General features: G+C 44.3%; 2 protein-coding genes across 5 annotated transcripts in view; one reads left to right on the top strand and one right to left on the bottom strand.

Annotated features, from left to right (window-relative positions):
- Positions 1–14,221, top strand: part of ANKZF1 (ankyrin repeat and zinc finger peptidyl tRNA hydrolase 1) — a 55,090-nt gene extending 40,869 nt beyond the window's left edge. For all 3 annotated transcript variants that reach the window (XM_073634339.1, XM_073634338.1, XM_073634340.1), the window contains 3 exons: positions 3,896–4,063; positions 8,301–8,374; positions 13,483–14,221. In XM_073634339.1, coding sequence (XP_073490440.1) covers positions 3,896–4,063; positions 8,301–8,374; positions 13,483–13,609 — 369 coding nt within the window. In that variant the 3' untranslated portion in view covers positions 13,610–14,221. The remainder of the gene's footprint in view (positions 1–3,895; positions 4,064–8,300; positions 8,375–13,482) is intronic.
- Positions 14,222–14,975: 754 nt separating this feature from the next.
- GLB1L (galactosidase beta 1 like) overlaps positions 14,976–27,851 on the bottom strand; it is a 54,926-nt gene continuing 42,050 nt past the window's right edge. For both annotated transcript variants that reach the window (XM_073634341.1, XM_073634342.1), the window contains 3 exons: positions 21,750–21,881; positions 21,385–21,609; positions 14,976–17,978 (listed from right to left, as the gene is read on the bottom strand). In XM_073634341.1, coding sequence (XP_073490442.1) covers positions 17,775–17,978; positions 21,385–21,609; positions 21,750–21,881 — 561 coding nt within the window. In that variant the 3' untranslated portion in view covers positions 14,976–17,774. The remainder of the gene's footprint in view (positions 17,979–21,384; positions 21,610–21,749; positions 21,882–27,851) is intronic.

Raw genomic sequence — 27,851 nt, 5'->3', positions numbered from 1 at the left:
GCCCTACGAGTGGGTCATAAAGGGCAGCATAGAAGCCGCAACAAGCCAGCAGGGCATCATGATGGCGAGGAGGCAACCAGGGGAAAACAGCAGCAGATAATCAAACGTATATAGCAGTGTAAGACATGTCAGATAATACAATGAGCAAGTAAACAGTAACATCAAAAAAATAACTTTGCCAGCTCTGGCCCAGCGCGGCAGTTCAAACTTGTGGCAGCCCTCCACTGCCATGGGGGTTGCTGCTGGCCAGGGAAAGAAAACTTGATGTAGCAGCGATTTGCATCTGCGTTGATGGGAGTGGGGGAAAAGTGCATGGGGAATGGAGGTCCAGATGCATTCTTGCCTGTCCCTGGGGGCGAACAAAAGTTATCAGAAGTGCACAACGGTGCTATGTGGGATAGCATATAGATGCTAAGGGGGTGCAGGTGCATTGTTCGAGAGTGGCTGCATGGATACGTTTGGGGGACAGTGCATATCAGGGGGACTAGGGTGAAGATGGCGGTGCGCTTGTTGCCCCGTGCCAGATCAGGAGAAGGGAGTTTGGGTAGTTCAGGGGCACTGCCCAGAGTGCCCCAAGTATGTCCAAAAAGGGGGAAAGAAAAATAAAGGGGACAAAAAGAGAGGGGGGTAGTAGTTGGGGGGGGGGGGGGGGGGCGGGACAGACCGAGGTCAACTTACGGTTCAGAGGGAATGGTAGGATCAAACGTCTCGAAAGTCCCGATCAGCAAGGCGCATCTGTGAGATGTGACCAGGATGTTAGGATGGTGCAGGGGCAGCTGCGTCCTTTCTCTCCAGCCATGGAATGACCGTGGAGGGGTCCTCAAAAAAAAGTGTGCCTTGCCGTCTCAAATCACACGGAGGCGCGCTGGGAACAACATGGCGTAGGCCAAGTGATGATTGCGCAGTTGTCGTTTAGCTTCAGAGAACTGTGCCCTCTTCTTCTGGACCTTCTTGGAGAAGTCCGGGAATACTGCGATGTGCCGGTAGATGGTGTCCCGGTAGTTTAGTAGCTTCGCTATGAAGATGCACGGAGGGGCTCCGGTTGGTGGTGGTCTTGCAGCGAGCGAGTGCGCGCGTTCCACTACGAACGTGGAGAAGGCCTCCCTGCCAAAGTTGGTAATGAGGTTTTCCAGGAGCCCCGCGAACCTGAGGTTACAGCGGCGGAGTCTGTTTTCCATGTCATTCTGCTTGCTGAGGACGGCATTAAGTTGGTACTGGATTCCGTGGTGATCTGTAATGGCGGGATGTTATCTTCTACTTTCCCGATCCTGCGCTCCGTTTCGGTCACCCTCTCCCTCAGCTTATGAATGTCCTGACGGATAAGGGAAATGTCTACTTTGACCTCCTCTATTTTGGACGTGAGGGTCGTTTGGCACAGGGAGACGGCATCGAGGATGTGGGTAGTGTCTCCGGAGGGTGGGCCTTCCTCCCCCGAGGCAGGCGCGGAGCCATCTTCCTCCGCTGTGTCTCGTTTGTCATTTCGGTATTAATCAAGTTTCGCCAAAGCTCCCTGAGCAAGCTTCGGTGGCTACATGAGTCCCGAAGGTTCTCTAGGCAGATCAGGTATTGTGTTCCAAAAATTAGGATGATTTAGCCCCAAAGGATGAGAATGGGCACCCGGAGCTCTCACTCTGCACTCCTTACGCCATACAGCCTCAGGCCACACACCCCCCTCTATCAGGTTTCTAGTTTCTGAATATCCGCTAAACGTGTCAGTAACCAGGCAACAAATTGCTTCCCTGTACAAAAGGTCTGGAGATGATTCTCTGCCTGTGCTTGACAGATGAGTCATTGGTGAGAGAAGCAGACATTGGGGTGCTGTACTATGCCAATTGGCAAGAGTGTGAACTAAAAGTAGTTTAACTCTTTTGCTGTTACTAACCTATACATCGGCAGCAGTGCGGAGTTAACCAACTCCTGGCTGCTGTGTAAATCTGACAAGCCGGCTGTCAGGTGGTTGATGGACTTCCTGTAGTGTGCCCACACCGTGACTCTTGGGTTCTGTGGGCCCAGGACCCTATGGCGGGTGCCACTAGGGAAAGAGGAGACTACAAATTGGCAGGCAGGCAGCATGGTGCAGCAGCTCGGCTGTGGGTCCTCTCCTCCATGGCAGCTTCCAGCTCCTTCCCTCCTCCTCCTAGGCATCAAATAAGATCGCCTGTCCTTTTCAGTCAATTGGGTGACCAGTGTCAAAACCTGCTTCCTGATTGGCCGGGAGGATGATCAGTGTTACAACAGCAAATATTCATTCGCTGTTGTAACACACCAGGGTGGGATCGACCCGAGCCCACCCTATATTTAAGCCTTTTAGTGCCTCTGGCTCTAATTGGTGCTTCAAAAAAACAGCCCCTCCCCGTTGGAATTCATGCACCGGTGTTCTGAAAGGGGTCGGACACATGGATAGGGGAGGTGGTGATGGACAAGGGGGGCGGCGCCTGTGCACCTTTTAATAGACGGGCCACCCCTGCACGCAATACGTCATTTCTGAGTTTGGCTTTCAATTTCCCCGGCCTCTATGGCTGGGAGTTTAGCTAATGAAGCACAATCTTCAGTGGAAGGCAGGTAAGACATTAGGGGTCTAGTGGACACCTGTAAAAATTAAAAAAAAATTAATTTTACCCCCTTACACACCCATACAAGCATAAACACATGCGTTGGGGGCGCCGACGTATGAAGTTGTGCGCTACCTATGTTGCGTATTGCCATACAGCGATAATTCTGAGGCCATTATTCATGGTTATCTTTTAATATTTTTATCTTAGGTCTGGTATGGATTTTGAGGGGAACCCCCATGCCCAAATTTTGTACAATAGCGGCATGGGGTCCCCCTAAAATCCATGCCAGACCCTTGTCTAAGCATGCAGCCTAGCAGGCCAAAAAGGGAGGGGGGGGGGCGAGCGTGCCCCCCCCTCCTCAACCCTACCAGGCCACATGCCCTCAACATGGGGGGGGTGTGCTTGGAGCAAGGGCCTCTTTCCCACAACCATGGCCAGTGGTTGGGGGGGTCTGCGGGCAAGGGGCTTATCGGAATCTGGGGCCCGCAGAGCAGATCGAGCCCCCATCCCCCCCCCCCAACACATGAATGAGTATGAGGTACGTAGTACCTCTACCCATTCACTAAAAAAGTGAGTCAAGACCCAACACAAGTTTTCGACAATTCCTTTATTAAAAATGAAAAACAATATCCCCGGTGAAGATTCATCATTAACCACGATGCCCGCTGCCACCACCTAACCTGAAAAAAAAAAATAAAATAAGGGTCTGGTATAGATTTTTAGGGGAGGGGGGGGATCCAACGCCGTTTTTTTTCCCGGCGCTCCTTAACCAGCCAATGTTAAAGATGCCAGTGGCCGCCGGCTCCTAAAATTTGCATCTGAACAGCTGCTTAGGAAATTCGCAGTGGAAACAGAGAGGGAATTCACACTGTACATGTGTGAAGGTAGCCTTAGAGTAGGGTATGGTAAAGACTCTGTCCAGTTGGAGAGATTTTTCCTTTACTTCCTGTCCCAGAGGCACAGCGAGATCTAAGATGAGATATCACCAAAGTATGCATTAGATAATTTCTCTTCACCTCCTGTTCTTGTGACAACACGTTTCAGATTTTTCATCACTTCACTAGGACCAATCATCGCGAGGGTGACACTACCTAGTTGGTACACACCCTGCAATAAAGAGGGTCTATCCTTCTGTATTCTATAACAGTATTCTATAAAAAAAAAAAAAAAAAAAAAAAAAGCTTTGGCTTTACATACACTTTAATGACCCAGCTGGTCTCTTTACCCCCATAGTTTTCGGTAGCAGGGCAGAAGATTTTTTCCTCCAGTTAATTTTGACCTTTTAGCCCTTCAATAATACGTGTCCTTGAACTTTTTTTTTTTTTTTTTGGTGGACTCAGATCCCAGGACCCATCTCAGAGGAGGCGGAGGCTCGCCGGGCTGAAAAGAAGAAAGCTCAGAAATCCCTGCGAAAGCAGAAAGAGAAGGAGGAGAAGGAAGAGAGGCTGAGGAGGGAGGCCGAGGAGGCTGAGAAGAAAAGATTTGCAGCAATGAGTGACCGGGAGAAGGTGAGACATTTCAGAGTTGATTTTCACTGATTCTTTTTCATCATTCCATCCTAAAGCCTGGTACACACGATCAGATTGTTGGCCAACCGAGTGTCTGATTTTTGTCTTCAGGGCGTGTGCCTGGAACTTATCTTGCATACTAACGGTACACAATTGTCGGCCAACAAACACGAACGTAGTGACGTACTACGAGGAATTTCAGCTCTTGAGAGCCACCCTTTAGGCCCTTTCTGCTAATTTTTGTGTTTGGTGAGCATTGATTCCGAGCATTCGTGTTTGTACGTTCAACATTTGTGTGACGGATTTGTGTACTGACCATACAAAAATCTGACGTGGAGCCGTTGTCCGCCGACAATTTACTAGCCTGTCATCCAACATTTGTTGGCAGAAAGTTGGACAACAATTGTCAAAATTAGCTTACAAAGGGCCAGATTTTAGGCCAACAGTCTGTCAACAGACAATCCCCTGCCAACAATCGCATCGTGTGTGTACGAGGCTTTAGAATAGGGTAGGCATTTTGAACATCGAAACAGTTTTGATGTTTTGCAATGGAATCCTTTGCCTGTGCTGTTTTTAACCAGTTACCAACCGGCCCATAGCCGAATGACGGCTGCAGGGCGGTTGGATAACTCTGGGTGGACGTACTATGACGTCCTCCCAGAATTCCCCTCTCGCGCGCCCCCTGGGGCGCGCACCCGAACACATCCGTGACCGCCGGGTCCAGAGGACCCGGCACATCACGGATCCCGGTAAATGGCCGCTGATCGCGGCCGTTTACCATGTGATCGCGCCGTCAAATGACGGCGCGATCACATGTAAACAGACCGGCGTCATCTGATGACGCCGGTTCCTCTCCTCCCCGCCTGTGTACCGATCGGTACACAGTGAGCGGGGAGGGGGATGGATGGATGTCTGCAGCGCTGTGGGCTGTATGTGTAGTGCCCACAGCGCTGCACAGAGACATCCAGGCATCCATCCATCCATGCTCAGCCATCCCCACTACACTGCAATGCTGAGCAATACTCTGCAACACCCCCACAATACTCTGCAATACCCCCACAATACTCTGCAATGCTGTGCAATACTCTGCAACACCCCCACAATACTCTGCAATGCTGTGCAATACTCTGCAACACCCCCACAATACTCTGCAATGCTGTGCAATACTCTGCAACACCCCCACAATACTCTGCAATGCTGTGCAGTACTCTGCAATACCCCCACAATACTCTGCAATGCCCCCACAATACTCTGCAATGCTGTGCAATACTCTGCAATTCCCCCGCCATACTCTGCAATGCCCCCGCCATACTCTGCAATGCCCCTGCCATGCCCCCGCCATACCCTGCCATGCCCCCGCCATATTCTGCCATGCCCCCGCCATACTCTGCCATGCCCCGCCATGCCCCGCCATACCCCGCCATACTCCGCAATACCCCGCCATACCCCGCCATACCCCGCCATACCCCGCCATACTCTGCCATACTCTGCCATACCCTGCAATACCCTGCAATACCCCGCCATACTCCGCAATACCCCGCCATACTCCGCCATGCTCTGCAATACCCCGCCATACTCCGCAATACCCCGCCATACTCCGCAATACCCCGCCATACTCCGCAATACCCTGCCATACTCCGCAATACCCCGCCATACCCCGCCATACTCCGCAATACCCCGCCATACCGAGCCATGCTCAGCTGTACTCGGCCTCTGTATGTGGCCAGGCTGTGGAAGTCTCACACATGTGGTATCGCCGTACTCAGGAGGAGCAGGGGAATCTATTTTGGGGTGTCATTTTTGGTATGTACATGTTATGTGGTAGAAATATTGTATAAATGGACAACTTTGTGTTAAAAAAAAAATGCGTTTTAACCACTTCCCGCCCACCGGCCGTCATACAACGTCCTTGACTTTGTGCGGAGATATCTGAATGATGGTTGCAGCTACAGGCATCATTCAGATATCGGCTTTTTCAGCCGGCGATTCCCTACACCATGAGAACGATCATAGCAGCTGTTCCACTGCTTGATCGTTCTTACGGGAGGCGAGAGGGGATGTCCCCCCCTCCCGCGCTTCTACCGACTCACCGCTACGATCGAAGCCAGGATCGTTTTTTTTTTTTTTTTTTTTTTTTTTATTTCAGGCTTCCCAGCCTAGAGGTGAGATGTGGGGTCTTATTGACCCCATATCTCACTGTAAAGAGGACCTGTCATGCCATATTCCTATTACAAGGATGTTTATATTCCTTGTAATAGGAATAAAAGTGGTCAAAAATTTTTTTTTTTTTGGAAAAAAGCATCAAACTAAAATAAATAAAGTAAAATGAACAATAAAAAAAATTAAAAAATTTTAAAGCGCCCCTGTCCCTGCGTGCTCGCATGCAGAAGCGAACGCATACGTAAGTCCCGCCCACATATGAAAACCGTGTTCAAACCACACATGTGAGGTATCGCTGCGATCGGTAGAGCGAGAGTAATAATTTTGGCCCTAGACCTCCTCTGTAACTCGTAACCAGTAAAAAATTTTAAAGCGTCGCCTATGGGGATTTTTGAGTAGCAAAGTTTGGCGCCATTCCACAAGCGCGTGCAATTTTGAAAGGTGACATGTTGGGTATCTATTTACTCAGTATAACTTCATCTTTCACATTATGCAAAAACATTAGGCTAACTTTACTGTTTTGGTTTTTGTAAAGCACAAAACAGTTTTTTTCCCAAAAAAAACGCGCAAATACCGTGCGAGATAAAAAGTTGCAACGACCGCCATTGTATTCTCTAGGGTCTTTGCTAAAAAACATATATAATGTTTTGGGGTTCTATGTAATTTTCTAGCAAATAAATGATGATTTTTACATGTAGGAGAGAAATGTCAGAATTGGCCTGGGAGCTACAGAACGCCTGAAGGTGCTCCCTGCATGTTGGGCCTCTGTATGTGGCCACGCTGTGTAAAAGTCTCACACATGTGGTATCGCCGTACTCGGGAGTAATAGCAGAATGTGTTTTGGGGTGTAATTTGTGGTATGCATATGTGGTGTGTGAGAAATAACCTGCTAATATGACAATTTTGTGGGAAAAAAAAAAAGTAAAAAAAAAACCTTGATTTTGCAAAGAATTGTGGGAAAAAATTACAACTTCAAAAATCTCACCATGCATCTTTCTAAATACCTTGGAATGTCTTCTTTCCAAAAAGGTATCATTTGGGGGGTATTTGTACTTTTCTGGCATGTTAGGGTCTCAAGAAATTAGATAGGCCGTCAGTACTTCAGGTGTGATCAATTTTCAGATATTCGCACCATAGCTTTTGGACTCTATAACTTTCACAAAGACCAAATAATATCCACCGATTTGGGTTATTTTTACCAAAGATATGTAGCGGTATAAATTTTGGCCAAAATATATGAAGAAAAATTACTAATTTGCAAAATATTATAACAGAAATGAAGAAAAATGCATTTTTTTACAGATTTTTCGGTCTTTTTTCTTTTACGGCGCAAAAAATAAAGAACCCAGCGGTGATTAAATACCACCAAAAGAAAGCTCCATTTGTGTAAAAAAAAAAGGACAAAAATTTCATATAGATACAGTGTTGCATGGCTGAGTAATTGTCATTCAAAATGTGAGAGCACCAAAAGCTGAAAATTGGTCTGGTTAGGAAGGGGGTTTAAGTGCCCAGTTGTCAAGTGGTTAAAGTGATTGTAAAGGCTGAAGGTTTTTTTACCTTTTTTAAGGTAAAAACCTTTTTAAAAAAAAATAACCTTTTTTATATATATATATATATATTTTTTTTTTTTCGGAAAAAGAAACTTGCCTTTTTTTATAACCACTTTTAGTGGACTCAGTGAATTCTTTAACCAGACTGAATTGTGTTAAATGCATCTACTAGTATTGGGGGGAAACATTCATGGATATCCTACAAGTTAAGAAATCGAAAAGAAATGAAATCTGGTGATTCCTAGCCCTGATGAAGGGGGAAGCGCGTTTGCCCCCAAAACGCGTTGGTTGCTTTTGATTATATTGTAAATCGTTAGTGACTTGAACTCTTTCTTCATTTAGTTTGGTGCTTTTGGTTGTCTTTTTTTTAATCGCATTATGACCATCTACTGAAGGGGATTCTTGCTTTGTTGAATGATAATGTTTTGTCTGTGCTATTGAAATAATAGGTATTAAAAGTCCAGCACCTCCTTGGATACATCTTTTTGGAGCTTTCAGTCTTTGACATCCTTCTGTTTTCTTTACAGAGAGCTCTGGCAGCAGAACGTAGATTGGCTGCTCAGCTCAGCCTCGGCAAAGAGACCGCTGGGAGTAATGGAAGGTAGGGATTGTTGACACCTAGCTGAGACTATAAGAGGAGGGGGTTCTAGCTTGAGCCCGGGTTCACACTGTAGTGATGCGGGAACCAGCACGATTCCAGCGCCGGTTCCCACATCGCATCTCTCCTGCAGACAGTTCACACAGCCCTCTGCGAACCGCTGGAAGTGTCAATACAATGTAAATGACACCCCCAGATCAGTTCACAGATCGCAGTGCGAACTGTGTATTCGGACAGGCATCGGATCGCATGAGTGAGAACACCCATGTGATCCGATTCCAGTGCGGGGAAAAAAGTCCCTACACTCCTTTTTTTTTTTTTTTTTTTCTGCGAGTTCAACCATACAACTGTATGGCTGAACTCACATCGCACAGACATCGCATGTGATCGGCGCCTGCGGTGCGGGTGCAAATCACATGCGATGTCTGAGATCGCTATAGTGTGAACCTGGGCTGAATTGAATATCATTTTATTGTTGCATGCTATCATTTTTAAAAAACTTTTTTCTATGTATTGTTTGTAATTATATGTACATGGGGGCAGCCATCTTTGCTCTTCTTATACCCCTGGCTCTCTTTCCTGCTGTGTAGTGCTACACAATATATTCTCTTTACCGCTCATCCTCACAATACAAATCTATCAAGTCTGCTGACTGAGTGAATAACTCCCAGAGAGTCCTTTACTTTCAAAGACTGGGCGTGCAAAATCGCGTGCAGCCCTGCTTACAAACCAATCGGCTTCCAAGTTTTATTGTCAAAGCTCAATTGAACAAGCTGAAGTTAGAAGACGATTGGCTGCCATGCACGGCTGTACCAGATTTTGAGTGCTCCAGTTATAGTTTTGCTGGCCATACACTATACGAAAAATCAGCCGAAATTCGGTCATTTAGACAGTTCTTCCGTTTTTCAGCCAGTTAATGGGCACAGATCGGTAGGGATGTTTTTGAGCTGAAAAAACGATGGACAAGTTTGGAAATTTTCTGCCGAACAAATGTTAAATTGAAAGGTAATGCGTTTCCCGTCCAGACTTTTGCAATAGGTATATGTGAAAAAAACGTATAAAAAACTGTTTCATTTATTTCATTGAACGATTTATCAGTCATTACATGATGGTACTATCGTTTGCTCTCACGGTCGAACGTTTGTTTTTCAAAAATGGGTTTGAATGATTTTTCGTATAGTGTATGGCCAGCATTCACACTTCAGCGTTTTGAATCTGCCCGCGATTTGAAAGCGCCGAAGTGTGAATGACAAATCCTGGGACTTGCATTTGAGATGCCATTCATTTGAATGACCCCTCAAATCGCAATGTGGGTCTGCCGCAATTGTCACGTGATAAATTGCGCTGCAATCATGGCGACCCGCATAGCGGGAAACATGGCGCCCAAAAGTAGCGCCTGAACTTTTTTTGGGCGACCTCCCTCATCAGTGCTTCTGATATCTCATGTCAACCATTCTGCAGTTAGGAAGGAAAATTGTAGTTTTACTCCATCAGCAAGATCCCTCTGCCATAATTCCGACTTTGTTCCTGCACACCCTGGAGATTTGTGTGTTCTCTTCAACCTTTCTGTTCCTCCTCCTCATGTTACATTCTCCATAATATATACAAATTAAAAATAAAGAAAAAAAAATCCCGCAGGGTGTGTAAGAGCCCCCAAATTCTCTGAAAGAAAGATATAAGAAACTGTCCAGATGTTTAAATTCTTCAGCATCTGAAAATTGAAACCTCAGTTTTTGGTGGACTGATCCTCCTGCAGAAAAAGACGCAAATGGTCCAGTCAGCCTGCTTTTTTTTTTTTTTTTTTTGGGGATAGACTAAGGTTATGTCAAACATGTTTAACCCCTTTTATTGAAGCACATAGGCTGCCTTACCGAAGGTCTTTCTTCGTGGGGCCACATGCAGTATCTCACAAAATTGAGTACACCCCTCACATTTTTGTAAATATTTTATTCTATCTTTTCATGTGACAACACTGAAGAAATGACACTTTGCTACAATGTAAAGTAGTGAGTGTACAGCTTGTATAACAGTGTAAATTTGCTGTCCCCTCAAAATAACTCAACACACAGCCATTAATGTCTAAACCGCTGGCAACAAAAGTGAGTACACCCCTAAGTGAAAATGTCCAAATTGGGCCCAGGGTGTCAATATTTTGTGTGGCCACCATTATTTTCCAGCACTGCCTTAACAACCCTCTTGGGCATGGAGTTCACCAGAGCTTCACAGGTTGTCACTGGAGTCCTCTTCCCCTCCTCCATGACGACATCACGGAGCTGGTGGATGTTAGAGACCTTGCGCTCCTCCACCTTCCGTTTTGAGGATGCCCCACAGATGCTCAATAGGGTTTAGTTCTGGAGACATGCTTGGCCAGTCCATCACCTTTACCCTCAGCTTCTTTAGCAAGGCAGTGGTTGTCTTGGAGGTGTGTTTGGGGTCGTTATCATGTTGGAATACTGCCCTGCGGCCACGTTTCCAAAGGGAGGGGATCATGCTCTGCTTCAGTATGTCACAGTACATGTTGGCATTCATGGTTCCCTAAATGAACTGTAGCTCCCCAGTGCCGGCAGCACTCATGCAGCCCCAGACCATGACACTCCCACCACCATGCTTGACTGTAGGCAAGACACACTTGTCTTTGTACTCCTCACCTGGTTGCCGCCACACACACTTGACACCATCTGAACCAAATAAGTTTATCTTGGTCTCATCAGACCACAGGACATGGTTCCAGTAATCCATGTCCTTAGTCTGCTTGTCTTCAGCAAACCGTTTGTGGGCTTTCTTGTGCATCATCTTTAGAAGAGGCTTCCTTCTGTGACAACAGCCATGCAGACCAATTTGATGCAGTGTGCGGTGTATGGTCTGAGCACTGACAGGCTGACCCCCCAACCCTTCAACCTCTGCAGCAATGCTGGCAGCACTCATAAATCTATTTCCCAAAAACAACCTCTGGATATGACTTTGAGCACGTGCACCCAACTTCTTTGGTCGACCATGGCGAGGCCTGTTCTGAGTGGAATCTGTCCTGTCCTGGTAAACTGCTGTATGGTCTTTGCCACCGTGCTGCAGCTCAGTTTCAGGGTCTTGGCAATCTTCTTATAGCCTAGGCCATCTTTATGTAGAGCAACAATAATTTTTTTCAGATCCTCAGAGAGTTCTTTGCCATGAGGTGTCATGTTGAAATTCCAGTGACCAGTATGAGAGAGTGAGAGCGATAACACCAAATTTAACACACCTGCTCCCCATTCACACCTGAGACCCTGTAACACTAACGAGTCACATGATACCGGGGAGGGAAAATGACTAATTGGGCCCAATTTGGACATTTTCACTTAGGGGTGTACTCACTTTTGTTGCCAGCAGTTTAGACATTAATGGCTGTGTGTTGAGTTATTTTGAGGGGACAGCAAATTTACACTGTTATACAAGCTGTACACTCACTACTTTACATTGTAGCAAAGTGTCATTTCTTCAGTGTTGTCACATGAAAAAATATAATATATTTACAAAAATGTGAGGGGTGTACTCACTTTTGTCAGATACTGTATATGTTTTTCCTGAAAGTGTGCTGCACAGTGCACTCCCAGCACAGAGACTGACTGAGCTGTCACAGTTACAGAGTCTCCTACTAATGATCAGGAGCTGGGTGGACCGTTCCTGATCACCTGATCACTGTGATTAGCTATGAGTGATCAGTCACTGTATAACCCGCCCTGTTTTTTCTTTTTATTATTATTTATTTTATTTTTCCTCCTTTTGAATGAAGAAAAAGACGCATTGTATCTTTTTTCCCTTGCTAGAGAAGAAAAGTGTAAACCAAAGTTGTGTAAAATAAAGATAAAATAGCTAAGTGAGGGTTTGATCTAGGTTAGGGTCAAAGGCCATACTCAAAACCAGGGTCAGTGGATTTTAGATGGGTTTAAAAAAAATAAAAGCATTTTTACTTTACTGTTGGTGTTCCTATGTTTTAGGTAGGATATTTTATAAAAAAAAAAAAAAAAAAAGCAAAATTGGTGCTGTTTCTGGGCCCTGCTACAGGTAAAAACAACAAATCTGTGTTAAGGTATGTTTTGTTGTACCTTTTGTCCTGAAGGGGTTAAATTCACCTATTACTGATAGACTTCTGCCGGAAGTCTATTTCAATCATCCACTACTCTTTTGGTGAAATATTACTTTCTAATGTTACCCTTCACGCAGGAGGATGCTTTGACATGAAGGCAGAAACCAGCAAGGAAAAGGGTGACTTGTTGGGTCATTTAGAGGAGTAGTGAGCTGTAATTTGCAGAAGCAGCTCACCGCTTGGCACTGCCATAGCAGCTAGGAGGGTTTTGTTTTTTATCAAGTTCCCACTGCTCTAGGTCATGGTGTATCTAGTGTTAGTTAAGCCTATAATAAGGCTTATCTGTGGTACAGTGAATATCTCCTAAACTTGCACCATTTAGGAGATACCACTGGCTGCTTCAACTGTTAATGTCACCGACCGCGCCGTCCATTCAGAGTGCTGTGCCATAAACCGTGACTCTTGTAGGCATCTGCAGGAGTAAAATCATCGCTGCCCAGGCCAGAACGCCCGTGAACCTGAGCTGACAATGGAGCCGACACGCCGCTGGAGGGCTTTGTTTTACAGGCATGTTTGCCTTAGGCTGGATTCACACCTATGGCATTTTTAGTGCTTTTTGCATTTTGCAGATTTGCACTACAGAACATGTTCCATAGGAAATCATGTTAAATGGACTGTAGTGCAAATCTGTAAAATGCAAAAAGCACTAAAAATGCATAGGTGTGAATCCAGCCTTAAATGTGTTAGCATGCAGTGCATTCTAGCATACCATGACATTAATCTGCAGGGGGGGCTTTTTTTTTTTTTTTTCCTTTTAATAGAATTTACTACCACTTTAACTGCTGAGTGAACATAGAAATGTGAAATCTTTATATGCAGTTCATAGTATTAACAGATTAGCTGAATGGCTGGATTACCTTTTGCCGCTGCACTTGTTTATGAGAATTCAGTTCTGCAATGTTCTATAATTGTTTTTATGGTATCACACTAGGCTATACATTCTAGCTTCCAGCATGCACCTGACCTTTTTCGATTTTTTTTTTTTTTGCAGGAGATGCTGGCTATGCGGAGAGTCTCTTTTAGGAAAAGTGCCTTTTGAATACCTCGATTTCTCCTTCTGTTCTACTCGCTGTTTACAGGAACATCGCCGGAGCCAGTCCAGCAAATCTCAGAAGTAACTACTTGTGAGGAGATGGTGTGTCCATGAACTGTGAGATAAGGAGCCTGTGAACATACATATGAGTTTAGAAATTGGCTCCGTGTGTGGTCTCTCCTCATCATGTCATTACTACTACGCTGGAGGAGTCTTCCATTCCTGGTTTGAAATCACAGGGGCATGTACAACAAGGTTTTCTAAGTGAAAAACCAATGAATAAGAATATTGAAAGTGCTGTCAGCTTAAGAAACGAAGAGCCAAGTTCTTTACTAAAGAGTTCCTTATATCAGACCTCCGGAGCACTCAAGGAACTTTGTAACCTTCCTGTGCTAATAGTAATGTCCTGAAAGTAAGATCAAGGGGTGCACCGCGCCATGTGGGGGACCCCAAGAGAAGTCCTGGCACTGCAGGGGTTCCAAATGCCTGGACTTTCAGACAGTTGAACTTCCACTTAGAGATAAGGGGGGTCTCTTGGTGCTCTGGAAGGCTTGGATTAACATTCTCAAAGCCAGACATTTCTGCTCACACAAATGAAGTGAGATAGTGGACAGGCTGACTAATTAAGAAATTCTTGTTATCCATCACAATTTTAGCCAACGGCATCTACTGAATAAATATTTATTACTATATTACAGATTTTGAGAAATGTGGGGGTTTTTTTTTATCCTTTACTGAGCTATCGGATGAGTGATGTTTGGTGAGATCCTACTAAAGCCAATTGGGCTGAAATGCTTATGTGGTTGTTACCTTGTGGGCAATATGGATTTCCAACAAAATATTGTTTTGGAGTATTAGTTGAGCTTTGGCACACCTTTTTTGTTGTTGACTGCTTCAGATCCGCGCTATAGCTGCTACAGCTACAATGCGGATCTGCTTTGCCGGGAGGCCGTCAATAGACGTCCTTCCCTTCGCATGATCGGCACGCGCTGTGATCACCCGAGTCAATGAGACTCAGGTGATCACAGATCAGAGTATCGATCCCGGCCCCTTACCACATAATCAGCTGTCAGCCAATGACAGCTGATCACGTGATGTAAACAGAAGATCGGTAATCTGTTTTTTTTTTTTCTTCTCACACTGACAGCGTGAGGAGAAAAAAAAGCTGATCACCAGCTTCTGTTGAAGAGACATTGGTCCTGAAGAGGAGAAGCCGCCTCATGTGTCCACCAGTACCGCCTGCCAGTGCCACGAATCAGTGCCCACCAGTACATAAGTGCCAGCAATCAGTGCCACCTATCAATGCCCACCAGTGGTTCCAATCAGTGCCACCTAGCAGTGCTGCCTATCAGTGTCACCTACCAGTGCCCATCGGTGTCGCCTTATCAGTGCACCCTATCGGTGCCCATCAGTGCAGCCTCATCAGCGTACATCAATGAAGGGGAAAAATAACCTGTTTGCAAAATTTATTAACAAAATATAAAACGGTTTTGTATTTTTTTTTTTTAAATATCGGTCTTTTTTAAAGAAATTTTAACAAAAAATAAAAAACCCAGAGGTGATCAAATACCACCAAAAGAAAGCTCTATTTGTTGGGGAAAAAAATGATAAATAATTTGGGTACAGTGTTGTATGACCGCGCAATTGTCATTCAAAGAGTGACAGTGCTAAAAGCTGAAAATTGATCTGGGCAGGATGGGGGTTTAGGTGCCCAGTAAGCAAGTGGTTAAATAAAACCTGATGTGCAAAGCAATGATACACCTACCTCCCCTCCTCAGCAACATGCACCCACCTTTTCTTTATCACCCCCCATTTTTTGAGCATAGAGAGGAATCCCTCTGTACACTAGGCTAAGGACGGTCTCCCCACCCCCCAGTGCTGGAGCAAAGACCAGGAACCAGCCATATCTGATAGGATAAAAGGGCGTGAGACGCATACTCCTGCCCAAAAGTATGGGGCATTTCTTGTCTCTTTTAGCAGCTGAACGAAGCTCGGCGGACAAATGCAAGGGAAAGTATGTGCAGCTGAGGAACATTTTCGAAAAAAAAAAAGAAATGCAATGCCTGTACAATAAACGGCTCCCACTGCAATTCTCCCCCTATCTCCACCATTGTACCCCACAGGCTCACCAATCTCGGATCTAGCACTGATACTTTTCTGGGCTAAATGATTCCAGGGCTTTAGGAACCCACCCCCTGGGGTTAAACGATCAACCCGCCATAGGATCATGAAAGAACGCTGCAGGAATTGGTGCCATGTCATTATGCAGTGCCATTCTCTGCAACATTAATAATCTGCCTACCTCCCAGAGGAGGAAAAGAGCCTGTGATGTAGCCAGACAGAAGACACATGGAAGAACGATATACAGTATATACCAAAAAAAAGAAAAGGAGCAGAACAGAGTGATGACCTTATTAGAATGCCGCTGCTCCTTTACTGTCACACCAGGCAGATTCTGTTTTTTTTTTTTTTATTAAGGAGTGCTCCTGACCAACTTATACTGGTGCTGCCCTTGAGGTCCAGGTTAAAGTCTTTTTGGTCTGGGTACCTGGATTACTAAACTGACCACAGATTTACAAAATCCTCTTTCAGATAAATCGGCTTATTTGCCTGCTTGCCTTAAATTTAGCTTTATTCTATGGCTACAGCCATTAAATATTGGGACTGTACTTGCAGATCAGCCTTTCAACTTTTTTTTTTTTGTTATTCTTTCCAAATCAGTGCATATACATACAAGCTTGTCATACAGTGGCGGCTGGTGCTCAAAATTTGTGGGGGGGCGCAAACAAACTGAAAAAAAAAAAGCCCATCAAACGCAGCCATTGTGCCATATCAAACGCTCCCACTGTGCCATCAAATACAGCTACTGTGCCCATATTATGCAGCCTCACTGTCCCATAAAATGCAGCCTGTATTCAATGTGTCCTGCGTTCTCCGCGGGAGGTCCGGATCGGCACTTACCTTGCTCTGGCGTCCTCTCCTCCTGTTGTGTCTCCTTCAGTGGGCAGCGGCGGTGGAGAAGTCCGCATCTCATACTTCCGTTTTTCTCTCTTGGGCGCAATGGGAGAGAGAGAACCAGAAGTGACATCCAACTCGGATGTCAATGAAACCACCCGGCTGTAGTATTAGATACTATGGGTGCCGGGCAGAAGCTGCTCGGTGCTTCAGAACGCGCCACAAGACGGAGCAGAAGCCCGCAAATGAAGCGCCGCGCCTGCAATCTCCTGATTACATAGACGTGGCGCTTCCTATAGTGCACCGTGTCTGGCGCCCGAACACAGTGCACTTAAGGACCTTTTTTTATTTATTTATTATTTTTTTTAAAGGGCCATTTTTAAAAATTATTTTACATTTTTTTTGTGACTTGCCTGTAGGAGGGTGGCGCCCGAGCGCCCCCTATGGACGGGCCGCCACTGTTGTATATGTTTTGTGCCGTCGATCTAGTATTGTTGGTGTCCTATTTAGTAGTTTGCTATTATCTGCCCTTTTCTTCTGCATAAAAATGTCAGACCAGCGTATGCTTATTCAGACACCAGTTTGTGACACCCACACAAAGGCAGAACATACAGACTCCATGCATAATGAATGGGGGGAATCAAAACCAAGACCCCAGTGGCTAACCAGCATGTTGCCATGTATATGTACTGCATAAATACTCTTGTGGAAGCCCTCCTCCCTAACAATGGTCAGCTGGAATGTTAGTCTTATGATGCACATAGATGTACATTAAAAGCTGTTGGTCAATACAGCTGGAGAGTCACAAGATCTACGAGTTCTTTAAGGATACAATATCTGCCTTGCACAGAGTCTTTTAGAATATAGTGAATTTTATTATTTACATGGTCATTGCCCGCCATTAGCAGAGATGGTTGTTGGCACTGTGCACCTCTGGGTCAAATCTGATCAACCTGTGGCCTTCAAACTCTTAGCAAACAAGTCCCAGCAATACCATAGCTGCAGCCTGCTTGGACTTGTAGTCCTCTGGTTCCCAGAGGACCACAGCTTGCCCATTTCTGGTTCTACCAGGCTTCACACTTATTGATTATGAACCGGAAACTTTTATATCTCGTGACCGAATTGGCAGAACGGCATAGGATATTTATTTCCCTGGCCACAGATCTCAGCTGTCCAACTATGAACAATAACACTTTGAAGCAAGGTTTCAGACTTTGATGTGACATTATAATAAAATCGTATTTTGTGCTGTTGAAGATTGACGATGAACCTCAGTAGATGGGCATGGCAGAATCTCATCTTCCTGGTAAAGTGCCGTTCAGGATGGGTCGGTCCAGAAAGATGGCCGTGGGCCAGTCTGGAGCATGTTCTAGTTCCAGTATAGTGATGCGATTCGGTTGCGACAGGCTCAGAATATTGCTGGGTACATACAGGGTAATCTGTGGCCCTCGAGCAGGCCAGTATCTCCCAATGTTGAAGCCGTTTATCCAAACCTGGCCCTGCAGGAAAATAATAATAAGCCAATAGGAATACAACATACAAACAATAAGTGGATTTCTAGCATGGGTGTAACAATACATAATGTTACCATGATTGGCCTTGCAGTAAATTGGACATAGGAAAAAAGTTTAACCCCTCAGGCATCAACCCGGTACCGCTTTTTAGAGCTTGCAGTCAGCATTTTAGTGATAACGGATGGGGCTAAAAGCCGCTTGTCTGTTATCCTAAAGGAGTGGGAGGGGACGTGTGTCCCCCCCCCCCCCGCCATGCTTCCCGGGCCTCCCGTCCCACCAGGAGACCTAATCCACGACCCGGCACTTCCTCCGGCTAGGCTGAGACTGGAACAAAGCCAGAAACGGCTATGTAAAAACGTCACTTCCGGTTTAATCGGCTGGCAATGGCGCAGATTTAAAGAAATATGACAGTATTCAGAATCGCCGTTTTTGGCGATCTGAATACTTTTAAGTGCAAAGGAGGGAGTTGAGGTCTTTTAGACCCCCCGATCCCTCCATAAAGAGTACCTTTCACTAGAGATCGACCGATATATCGGCGGATATTTGGTGTTTTTTACTTAATCAGCATCGCTGATTGTGCTGATAAAAAAGGCCGATATCAACTTGCAAATGACTTCTGTAATAGAAGTCAATACAAGTTGCCTGAAAACTTCTGTGAAGAGACTTCTCCCCTCCTCTGGGCAGCCTGCCAAATCTGATAAAAAGAACCTGAAGTGATACAATGTTTACACTTATGAATGAACTGAGCTCCCTGTGTAGAAGCTCACAGTTTAACCATTTAAAGACTAAATCTTTTCTGACATTTGTTGCTTACAAGTAAAAATCATGTATTTTCTGCTAGAAAATCACTTAGAACCCCCAAACATTATATATATATTTTTTTTAGCAGAGACCCTAGGGAATAAAATAGCGGTTGTTGCAATATTTTATGTCACACAGTATTTGCGCAGCGGTCTTTCAAACGCAATATTTTTTGAAAAAATACACTAATAAATTTTTTTTAAAAAACTACAGTAAAGTTATCCCATTTTTTTTCATCCAAAAGTTTTGATTACCTGTTTTTGTGTATTTAATATTTAAGATATAGTTTTTTTTTTTTTTTAATCTAAATTCTACATACAAGTGAACTGATTGGAGGTTTGTTTTGTTTAATAAATGTTTAAATGTAAAAAAATTTCTGTATCACTTAAGGTTGCTTACACACTGGAGCAGGCATGCGTTGACGGTAAAACGCTGCTAGTTTTAGCGGCGCTGTACCGTCATTTTAGCGGCGCTATTCGGCTGCTAGCAGGGCGCTTATAACCCAGCTAGCAGCTGAGAAATGTGCCCCTGAAGCGCCGCTGCCGAAACGCTTTGCAGGCGCTTCGGCAGCAGTGCGCATTCATTTCAATGGGCAGGAGTGGTGGAGGAGCGGTATACACCGCTCCAAAGATGCCGCTTGCAGGATTTTTTTTTAACATCCTGCCAGCACATCGCCTCAGTGTGAAAGCACTCGGGATCTCACACTGAGACTGCAGGGGAGCCGTTTTACAGGCACTATTTTTAGCCCAAAAGCGCCTGAAAAATGCCCCAGTGTGAAAGGGGTCTAACTGTTAGATTTTATGAGAGGAAGGGAAAATTAAAAAAAAAAAAAAAATCGGCCTAACATATCGGCATCATATATCGGCCATAGGCCACCGCGATTTCTAAATATCGGCATCGGCCAGAGAAAGTCCCATATCGGTCGACCTCTACCTGTCACCACCTATTACTGTCACAAGGGATGTTTACATTCCTTGTGACAGCAATAAAAGTGATCAGAATTTTTTTTATTTTTTAAAAAGGGACAATGTAAAAAAAAAAAAAAACCCAAATAAATAATAAAAAAAAATTTAAAAATTCAGTGTCCCCGCATTCTCGCGCAGCAAAGAAAATGCATGAATAAGTCAGGCCGCATATGTAAACTGTGTTCAAATCACACATTTAGTATCGCCGCGATCGTTGGAGTGAGAGCAATAATTGTAGCAAAAGATCTCCTCTGTAACTCTAACCTGGTAACTGTTACATTTTTTTTAAAGGGTCACCTATGGAGATTTTTTAGGTACCACAGTTTGTCATCATTCCACAAGGGTGCACAGTTTCAAAGCATGACATGTTTGGTATCTATTTATAACATCCTCTTTTACATTATATAAAAAATTGGGCTAACTTTACTGTTTAGTTTTTTCTTTAATTCATAAAGGTGTCTTTTTTTCCCAAAAAATTGCGTTTGAAAGACCGCTGCCAAATATCGTGTGACATAAAATATTGCGACGATCGTCATTTTATTCTCTAGGGTCTCTGCTAAAAAAAATAGATATAACGTTTGGGGGTTCTAAGTAATTTTCTAGCAAAAAATATGGATTTTAACTTTAAGCAACAAATGTCCGAAATAGGTTTAGGCATGAAAGGGTTAAACCCATTGACTGCATAGTGCGTTAAGCTACATTGTAGTGCACGGCTTTACTAAAAGTGGTCCCTTCTTTTTGCATTTTGGCACATTTGACAACCCAATTGAATTAAAGCGGACCTTTCACTAAATTTCACATCAGAATGCAGCTCTGACTGCTGATGTGAAATCATCCAACTGTCCGTTGGTTAACAAAATATTTTTTTGTTTTTTTTAACCTTTTGTGTGTTCCAACTTTCTGGTTCTTCTTAGGCACTGGTGACGTGGCCAGGGCCTCACAGATGTCCCCTGGGATGGCTACAGCACTAGTACCTTCCATGGAGCTCTCATTCCTAAACTGAGATCTTGCAAATCTTTAGGAACAAGACTGTTTTTTGTTTTTTAACATTTTAACAGAGGAGTGTATTGGCTCACAATGCATGTGCAAGATGAACCACATCATGTGCTACATCTTTGGCATGTGCCATGTACCAATACAATAATCTATTGATATTAAAAGATCCCCGCGCAAAAAAAAAAAAAACTTGCACCGATTTTATCAATGCAACTCGTCAAGATATGCAGAAGTGCGTTACTGTGTATCGCTGTGAGCATCGGGGTGTCGTTTGGAATGAATGGCACCACATCACACAAACATGCATAATGTTCATTGACATAACATGCAAATTACTGCAAAGCAACAGTGTGAATCTGCTCTGTTATGTCAGACTTGAAAAATCTACCGGGCCATCATCTGCATACTAATTCTCTGCCGAGGGTGAACTGTAAGTTGCACTTTTACTACATTTTTAGTTTTTGTTGCTCTATGGTTTATCTTTTAGATATTGAAAATGAACAGAATTTTCTATGCTGCACAGTTGTCTTTCCCTAAACCGCAGGAGTGATCTACAGTATATTTTAGTAAAATGATCATATTTCTGATCAGAGGCTGATGGTTTCCTTTTTTTTTTTTTTTTTTTTTACCTTTTTCCATTTGGGAAGTTTTAGGAACGTGTCTCCCACCGCACTGATTTGAAACGTTCCGCTGTAGAAGGTCGGACCACTTCTGTTCTGCAAATTTGCATTCATCCAAATGTGATTATCTGAGACGTGCGGCCAGCCTGCTGCGATTGGGCCATCTATATCGAGTGAGTACACCACCCAATGTCTGAGGATGTCTCCCCCCAGAGTCAGGTTTCCCACCAAACCCTAGAACAAAAAAAAACATTGATGTGCCATAAAAAATACATGGACTGCTGTCCACACACTGCTAGTAAAAAGGACGATAAATGTGCTTCCTTTTCAGTCGTGTGTTCATAGTAGAAGGAAAGTGATGTCATTCTCTTTACCTTGAAATCATTCACATCTGCCCCAAAATTGATCCTCCCCATATTTTCCACCAGAACATCCAGCCATTCTCCTGCGATCCCCGTCACATTAACATCCCTGAGGCTGTCTCTCTCCAGCACACCACAGAATCGCTGTGTAAAGAAAAGTGAATACAAGCTTACATGGGAAATATGGGCAATAAAAAAAAAACTATTTTCCATCTTGCTGGTGCAAATAAACAGGGTTGTGTTCTCTTACTGTTGGTCTACACAGCAAACCTTATCTATGGGACAGTTGCATCTCCCCTATTGACTCTAATCCTTTACTAGGCACTAGCTAATCTAGTTTACATTGGTGACTAAAGACACTTCTTATGCCGCGTACACACGAGCGGACTTTACGGCAGACTTTGCCCGGCGGACTTTGACGGACTTTATGACGGACTTTCCGAATGAACGGACTTGCCTACACACGATCCACCAAAGTCCGTCGAATTCGTACGTGATGACGTACGACCGGACTAAAACAAGGAAGTTTATAGCCAGTAGCCAATAGCTGCCCTAGCATCGGTTTTTGTCCGTCGAACTATCGTACAGACGAGCGGACTTTTCGACCGGACTGGAGTTCGACGGATAGATTTAAAACATGTTTCAAATCTAAGTCCGTCCAACGTTTGAGAAAACAAAGTCCACTGGAGCCCACACACGATCGAATTGTCCGACGAAATCCCGTCCGCCGGGCAAAGTCTGCCGTAAAGTCCGCTTGTGTGTACGGGGCCGGTGCTACCACTAGGCAAACTAGGCAGCCGCCTAGGGCGTACTGCTGCCTAGGGGCGCCCAGGCTGCTGCTGGTTTCCCTCCGGGTTTGCATGCTCTGCAGGCTGCAGCATGTAACTAACTCAGTCCGACTGGTAGTGTAATTAGAGGTGCAGCCCAGCACTGGAGCCAGCGCTAGAGGAAGGAGAGCCGATGCTTCCTGTATAGCGGCGCCTTCTGTTCCATGGGCGGGGCAAAGGGGGTGGAGTAAGGGGTGGAGCCAACGGGGGTGGCAAAATGAGGTTTCGCCTAGGGTGTCAAAAATCCTTGCACCAGCCCTGCGTGTGTACGCGGCATTAGATCTGGTTTTACTGCTCAACTAACTGCTCCAATATCATGCAATCACAGGATGCATAGTGCTCTCCATTTTAAAATGTATTAATGCTAAAAAGACACTTACAAGATAATTGAATAAAACTTGCATGTATACAATTCAAATGCGTCCAATCGCTCACTACCGTGGCTGTGTGACATCACAGGCTCCCCTACATCTAGGAGGGGAGGAGCCGAGCCCGTGACATCAGGCAGCCACAGTGGTGAGCGAGTGCACGAATTTAAATTGTATATATGCGAGTTAAATTCAATTAACTTGTAAGTGTCTTTTTAGCTGGGTTATTTTAATACATTTTAAAACGGAAAGCACTATGTGCTGTGATTGTATGATATTGGAGCGATATCCCTAAAGTGGAAGAGAGTTAAAGGAGGAGTGTGTAGGAGAGATCAATTCTTTACCCACTGCAATCACTCAGGGGGGTTGTTGACGCTAAAGAGGGCTGACGTTGAACAGCTGATCGATTGTGGATGAGGGAGATTGTAGAGGAGGGGGGAGTAAAGATTTATATCTGAGTCTGTCTGGCTCATTGTTGATGTGAGCAGGCATAACGGCTGGTGCTGGTGTGCACAACCAAGCATTGTCTATAGAGCACGATGGTGAATGATATAAACGGATGTTCACAGCAATCAAGAAGTCACACACATATATATTCACTTATGAACTTTATTTAATGGGAGATTGTCATGAGCATATTGTGTTATTGATGCACATCTTATTGATACTAGATTTACTTTATCATGATAGTAGCGCTGCACATACATACATACATATATATATATTATTTTTACTTTTTTGTATAGTGAGGTGAATTCACTAACAGTGTACAGCAGCTGCAGCATTTTGATATATTTATTTACAGGATTGTTTATATGTCATTTTGTTATTTTGCACTTTAGTGATAGTTAGGGGTGGCGCTGATTGTTACATACACACAATTTAGACCCCAGTAATCAGTTTTCACCTAATACTGGCTGCTGGGAGGGTATTTAGGTCCTCCCCTATTAGTCCCTCTCGCTCCACTATTTTGCTGCTGCCGGATCCTATTGCCATTTATCCTAATATTGCTTCTGCCCTGTACCCTGCTGCCTTGTTCCTGCTCTGCCTTGCTCCTTTGCCCAGTTTTGTTACCCCTTTTGTATATAGTTAGTTTTTAGGCTTTGTTAGGTTTATTAGTCAAGTATTCTGTCACTGGGTTTTTGGTTCGCTTATATTATGTTTGCAGTGTGCTGGTGTTTGGATGGTTTTTCTTTCACTGTAAATAAATGTCACTTAAAACATACACAGTCTGGTCCCAGTTTCTTGAGTGTAGCCACACAGATCCGGGAATCCCTGTTGCGGATTACTGACAGGCAAAGTTATCGTCCCTAGAGAAGACAGACCAAGCCAGATCTTTGCTTGTTCAAAGAGAAGTATGGGCTTGAAAGAAAAAAAAAAAAAAAACACCTATACTCACCTAGGTGGAAGCAGCATCAATCCCTCGCCAGCTCTAAGACTGAGAATGGGGTGATCATAGACCACTGATCACTCGGTTCTCAGCCTTCAGTGAGCCAGTGACTAAGTCACCGGCTCTCTGCTCTGCCCCTCCAGTACTTAATGGAGCGCTGGCTTGTGGATGGCCCGGGAGAGGCTGGCTCAGGTTCTCAGTGGCTCGCTGGGAGAGGTACCAGTCCAGGCATCTGGGTGGATCCTTACCATATAGTCCGAATCTTTTCAGAGCTTGTACCCACTGTCACGTCAGTCAACAGCAGCCCTTAGCCCGCTGTCAGCTGATAATGGGTCACAGGAGTGCCGTTTCCCCAGAAGTACAGCCAACATACCTTTTGGCTATACTTCTCCTTTTTATTGCTAGTGATACCTCATTCAGGAGCGAAGGATGGATTGGGCCAGCAATATTGATTTGCAGCAATGGAGTTCTGGGTTTGATCCTCACAAAATGCCATCTACCATGGATTAGAAACATGACCCTTTTTTTAAATTTTTTTTCCACCACAGCATTGCGGTGCCCTCTTGTGCATTGTTCACTAATGTATAGTGCAGGGGTCTCCAAACTTTACAAAGGGACAATTTACTGTCCTTCAGGCTTTAGTGGGGCCAGACTTGGGCCAGTGGAAGTAGAAAAGGCCCAAACATCAATGAGAGTAAACAATGGCACATCATTGGTTTTAGTAGGAGGAATAGTGCCTCATCATTGGTGTCAGTGGGAGAAGTAGTTAAGGATCATTTGTGTCAGTGGAAGGAATAGTGCCTCAAAGGCCAGACAAAGGCAGGCAAAGGGCCACAGTTTGGAGATCACTGGTGTATATAGTGCATTGGAGTGTGATTCACAATATATGGCACCATAAAGCACTGCAGGCATAACCCTAAAATTTCAAGAATATCTAAAGCCAAATTTAATTATTTTTCATTTTCAAGAGATAATCTCTCCAAAATCCCCTCAAACAGTTTTCACTGGAACTTTTCTGATGACTGCAAATAATTGTGGATTTCCCATCACATTCTGTCCCACTGGATCAGGGGTCTCTAAACTTTCTAAACAAAGGACCAGTTTACAGTCCTTTACAGGAGGGCCGGACTGTGGCAATTGGGAAAAAATTGTCCAGGGGTCAGTGGGAGTAAACAGTGCATTTTTGGCATTCTGGGGCAGAAATAGTGCCCTAGCCTTGGTGTCAGTAGGAGGAATAGTTCCCCATCGCTGGTGTCGGTGGGAGGAATAGTGCCCCATCATTGGTGTCAGTGGGAGGAATAGTACCCCATCGCTGGTGTCAGTGGGAGGAATGGTGTCCCACCATTGGTGTCAATGGAAATGCCCCGTTGTTGATGTCAGTAACCGGAATTTTCCCCCATTGTTGGTGCCAGTGGGAGGAATAGTGTCTTGTATCTGTAGGAGGAAAAGTGCCCCAAGGGCCAGATAAAGGCAGACAAAGGGGCGCAGTTTGGGGACTACTGCACTAGATAATGGTCATCAGGAAAAACAGTAAAGGCCCCGTACACACGATACGAAAATCGGAAGTAAAATTTTGTCCGAATGAACGATCTGCCACTTTTTGGATCGTTAGTATGGTGCTTTCGACAGCATATTCCGGTTTTTCATCAGACAAAAGCTGGATATGCAGACTATAAAATTTTTGTTGTACGAAAACCAGATTTTCGTTTAATTAGCATGGTTTTTGCACGAAGAAAAATTGGAAGAGCAAGACTACACATGCTTGGAAACAAATTAATACATACAAAACTATTCAACACATTACGTCACTTCTGAGGTTGAATTCTGTTCTACGAGAATTTTCATATGGTGAGTAACCTCTTCACTTTCGATATGAGACTAGCATGCAACAAAAAACGGACGAACGGTTGTCAGAAAATCTGATCGGGTGTATGAGGCTTAAGGGTGAATCTCCCAGTGAGGGCACAGACAGCAATAAAACCATAAAATTACTCACAGATCTTAACAATTTATTTATTTTTTTTTTTTTAAAGTCCATGCCATCATCCCCAAATTTATTAACTCTAATGCCGCGTACACACAGTCGGATTTCCCGACGGGAAATGTTGGATGTGAGCGTGTTTTCGGAAAGTCCGACCGTGTGTACGCTCCATCGAACATTTGCTGTCGGACTTTCCGCCAACAAATGTTTGCTAGCAGGTTCTCAAATTTTCCGGCAATATCGTAAATTCCGTCGTGTGTACACAAGTCCATCGCACAAAAGTTCACACATGCTCAGAAGCGGCAGGTCTTGTAAACTAGCGTTCGTAATGGAGAATTAACATTCGTGGCAAATTTTGAAATCTCCAAATGCAGCGCACAATTCTCTTCTTCTTTAATGGGATAATAACGAAGCTGCTTTGCTGGTGATACTGATGGAGTTATTGCAAACGAATTTTCAAAGGCTTTTTTTTTTCAAGTGATATCAAGAATAATAATAATAATAGCGCTAAATGAAAAACGCAAAAAGAAAACTAACACGAAATTAGTAGAAGGAGCCCAAAGGGTGGCGCAAAAGAGCTGAAAAACCACGTAGTACGTCACTACAGATGTAATTGTTGGCCAACATTTGTGTGACCGTGTGTATGCAAGACAAGTCGGAGCCAACAACCTTCCAATAAAATTCCACAGTTTTGTTGTCGGAAATGTGTGTACGGGGCATAAGAGTCCAAAACCAAAATATGACTGATTTTGGTTTTGTGGGAACATCTCATGAACATCTTTCAGTTTTTCAGGAGGACATTCTCAATGGACATGAATCTACAACTGTATCCAACCAATTTAAATTGGATGTGCTGGCCAATAAGAGAGGAGGAATTAGAAGAGGTGTGAAACAGGCGCCAAGTAGGGCAATCTGATCTCCTCATTCACTACCTTCCCTGGTTGGAACCTCGAACAATGGGCCATTTGAGGCAACTGACTATACTTGATTGGAAGGAAGATCATCAAGTAGGTATAACTGTACGTATAATTTTGGTGAAGTCTGGCCTGGACTATGATAGCCTATTACGTATGAAGCATTGGCCCATCCCACACTTCATATGAAATACTTTATTTTTTTCAATGAATACAATGTGTTCTCTGAAGAATGTGATGATCATGAGATCAATGCCCCTCCTCTCCACCTTTTCCAATCATTGAAAAAAAAATACAAGGCATTCTATGAATGGTGATAGTGCCAAGCCAGTGACCCCTTGTAGTCATTGTGCAGAGGGGAAGGCGCTCGGCCTAGGACTGGGTAAGATCTCTGCCATCACTGTAGTAGTGCTGACTACAAAACAGATTGTCAGCTTCCCCAGCAGCTCTCTGTTATGAAATATGCATTCTTACATTGTGCCAAGCTGGACCAATGTAAGTATGCAATAAATGTCATACCTGGCATCCAACAATGTAGGCACCAGTACAGATATAAAATGATCTGTTATTTCACTTAAAATGTTCTGTAGCATTGATCTATAAATAGATTTATAAGAGATAATAACACAGTGAC

The sequence above is a fragment of the Aquarana catesbeiana genome, linkage group LG06 (genome assembly GCF_042186555.1).
Source record: "Aquarana catesbeiana isolate 2022-GZ linkage group LG06, ASM4218655v1, whole genome shotgun sequence".
Taxonomy (NCBI): Eukaryota; Metazoa; Chordata; class Amphibia; order Anura; family Ranidae; genus Aquarana; species Aquarana catesbeiana.
The sequence above is the reverse complement of the archived record's forward strand: the minus strand, read 5'-3'. Positions and strand labels throughout refer to the sequence as shown.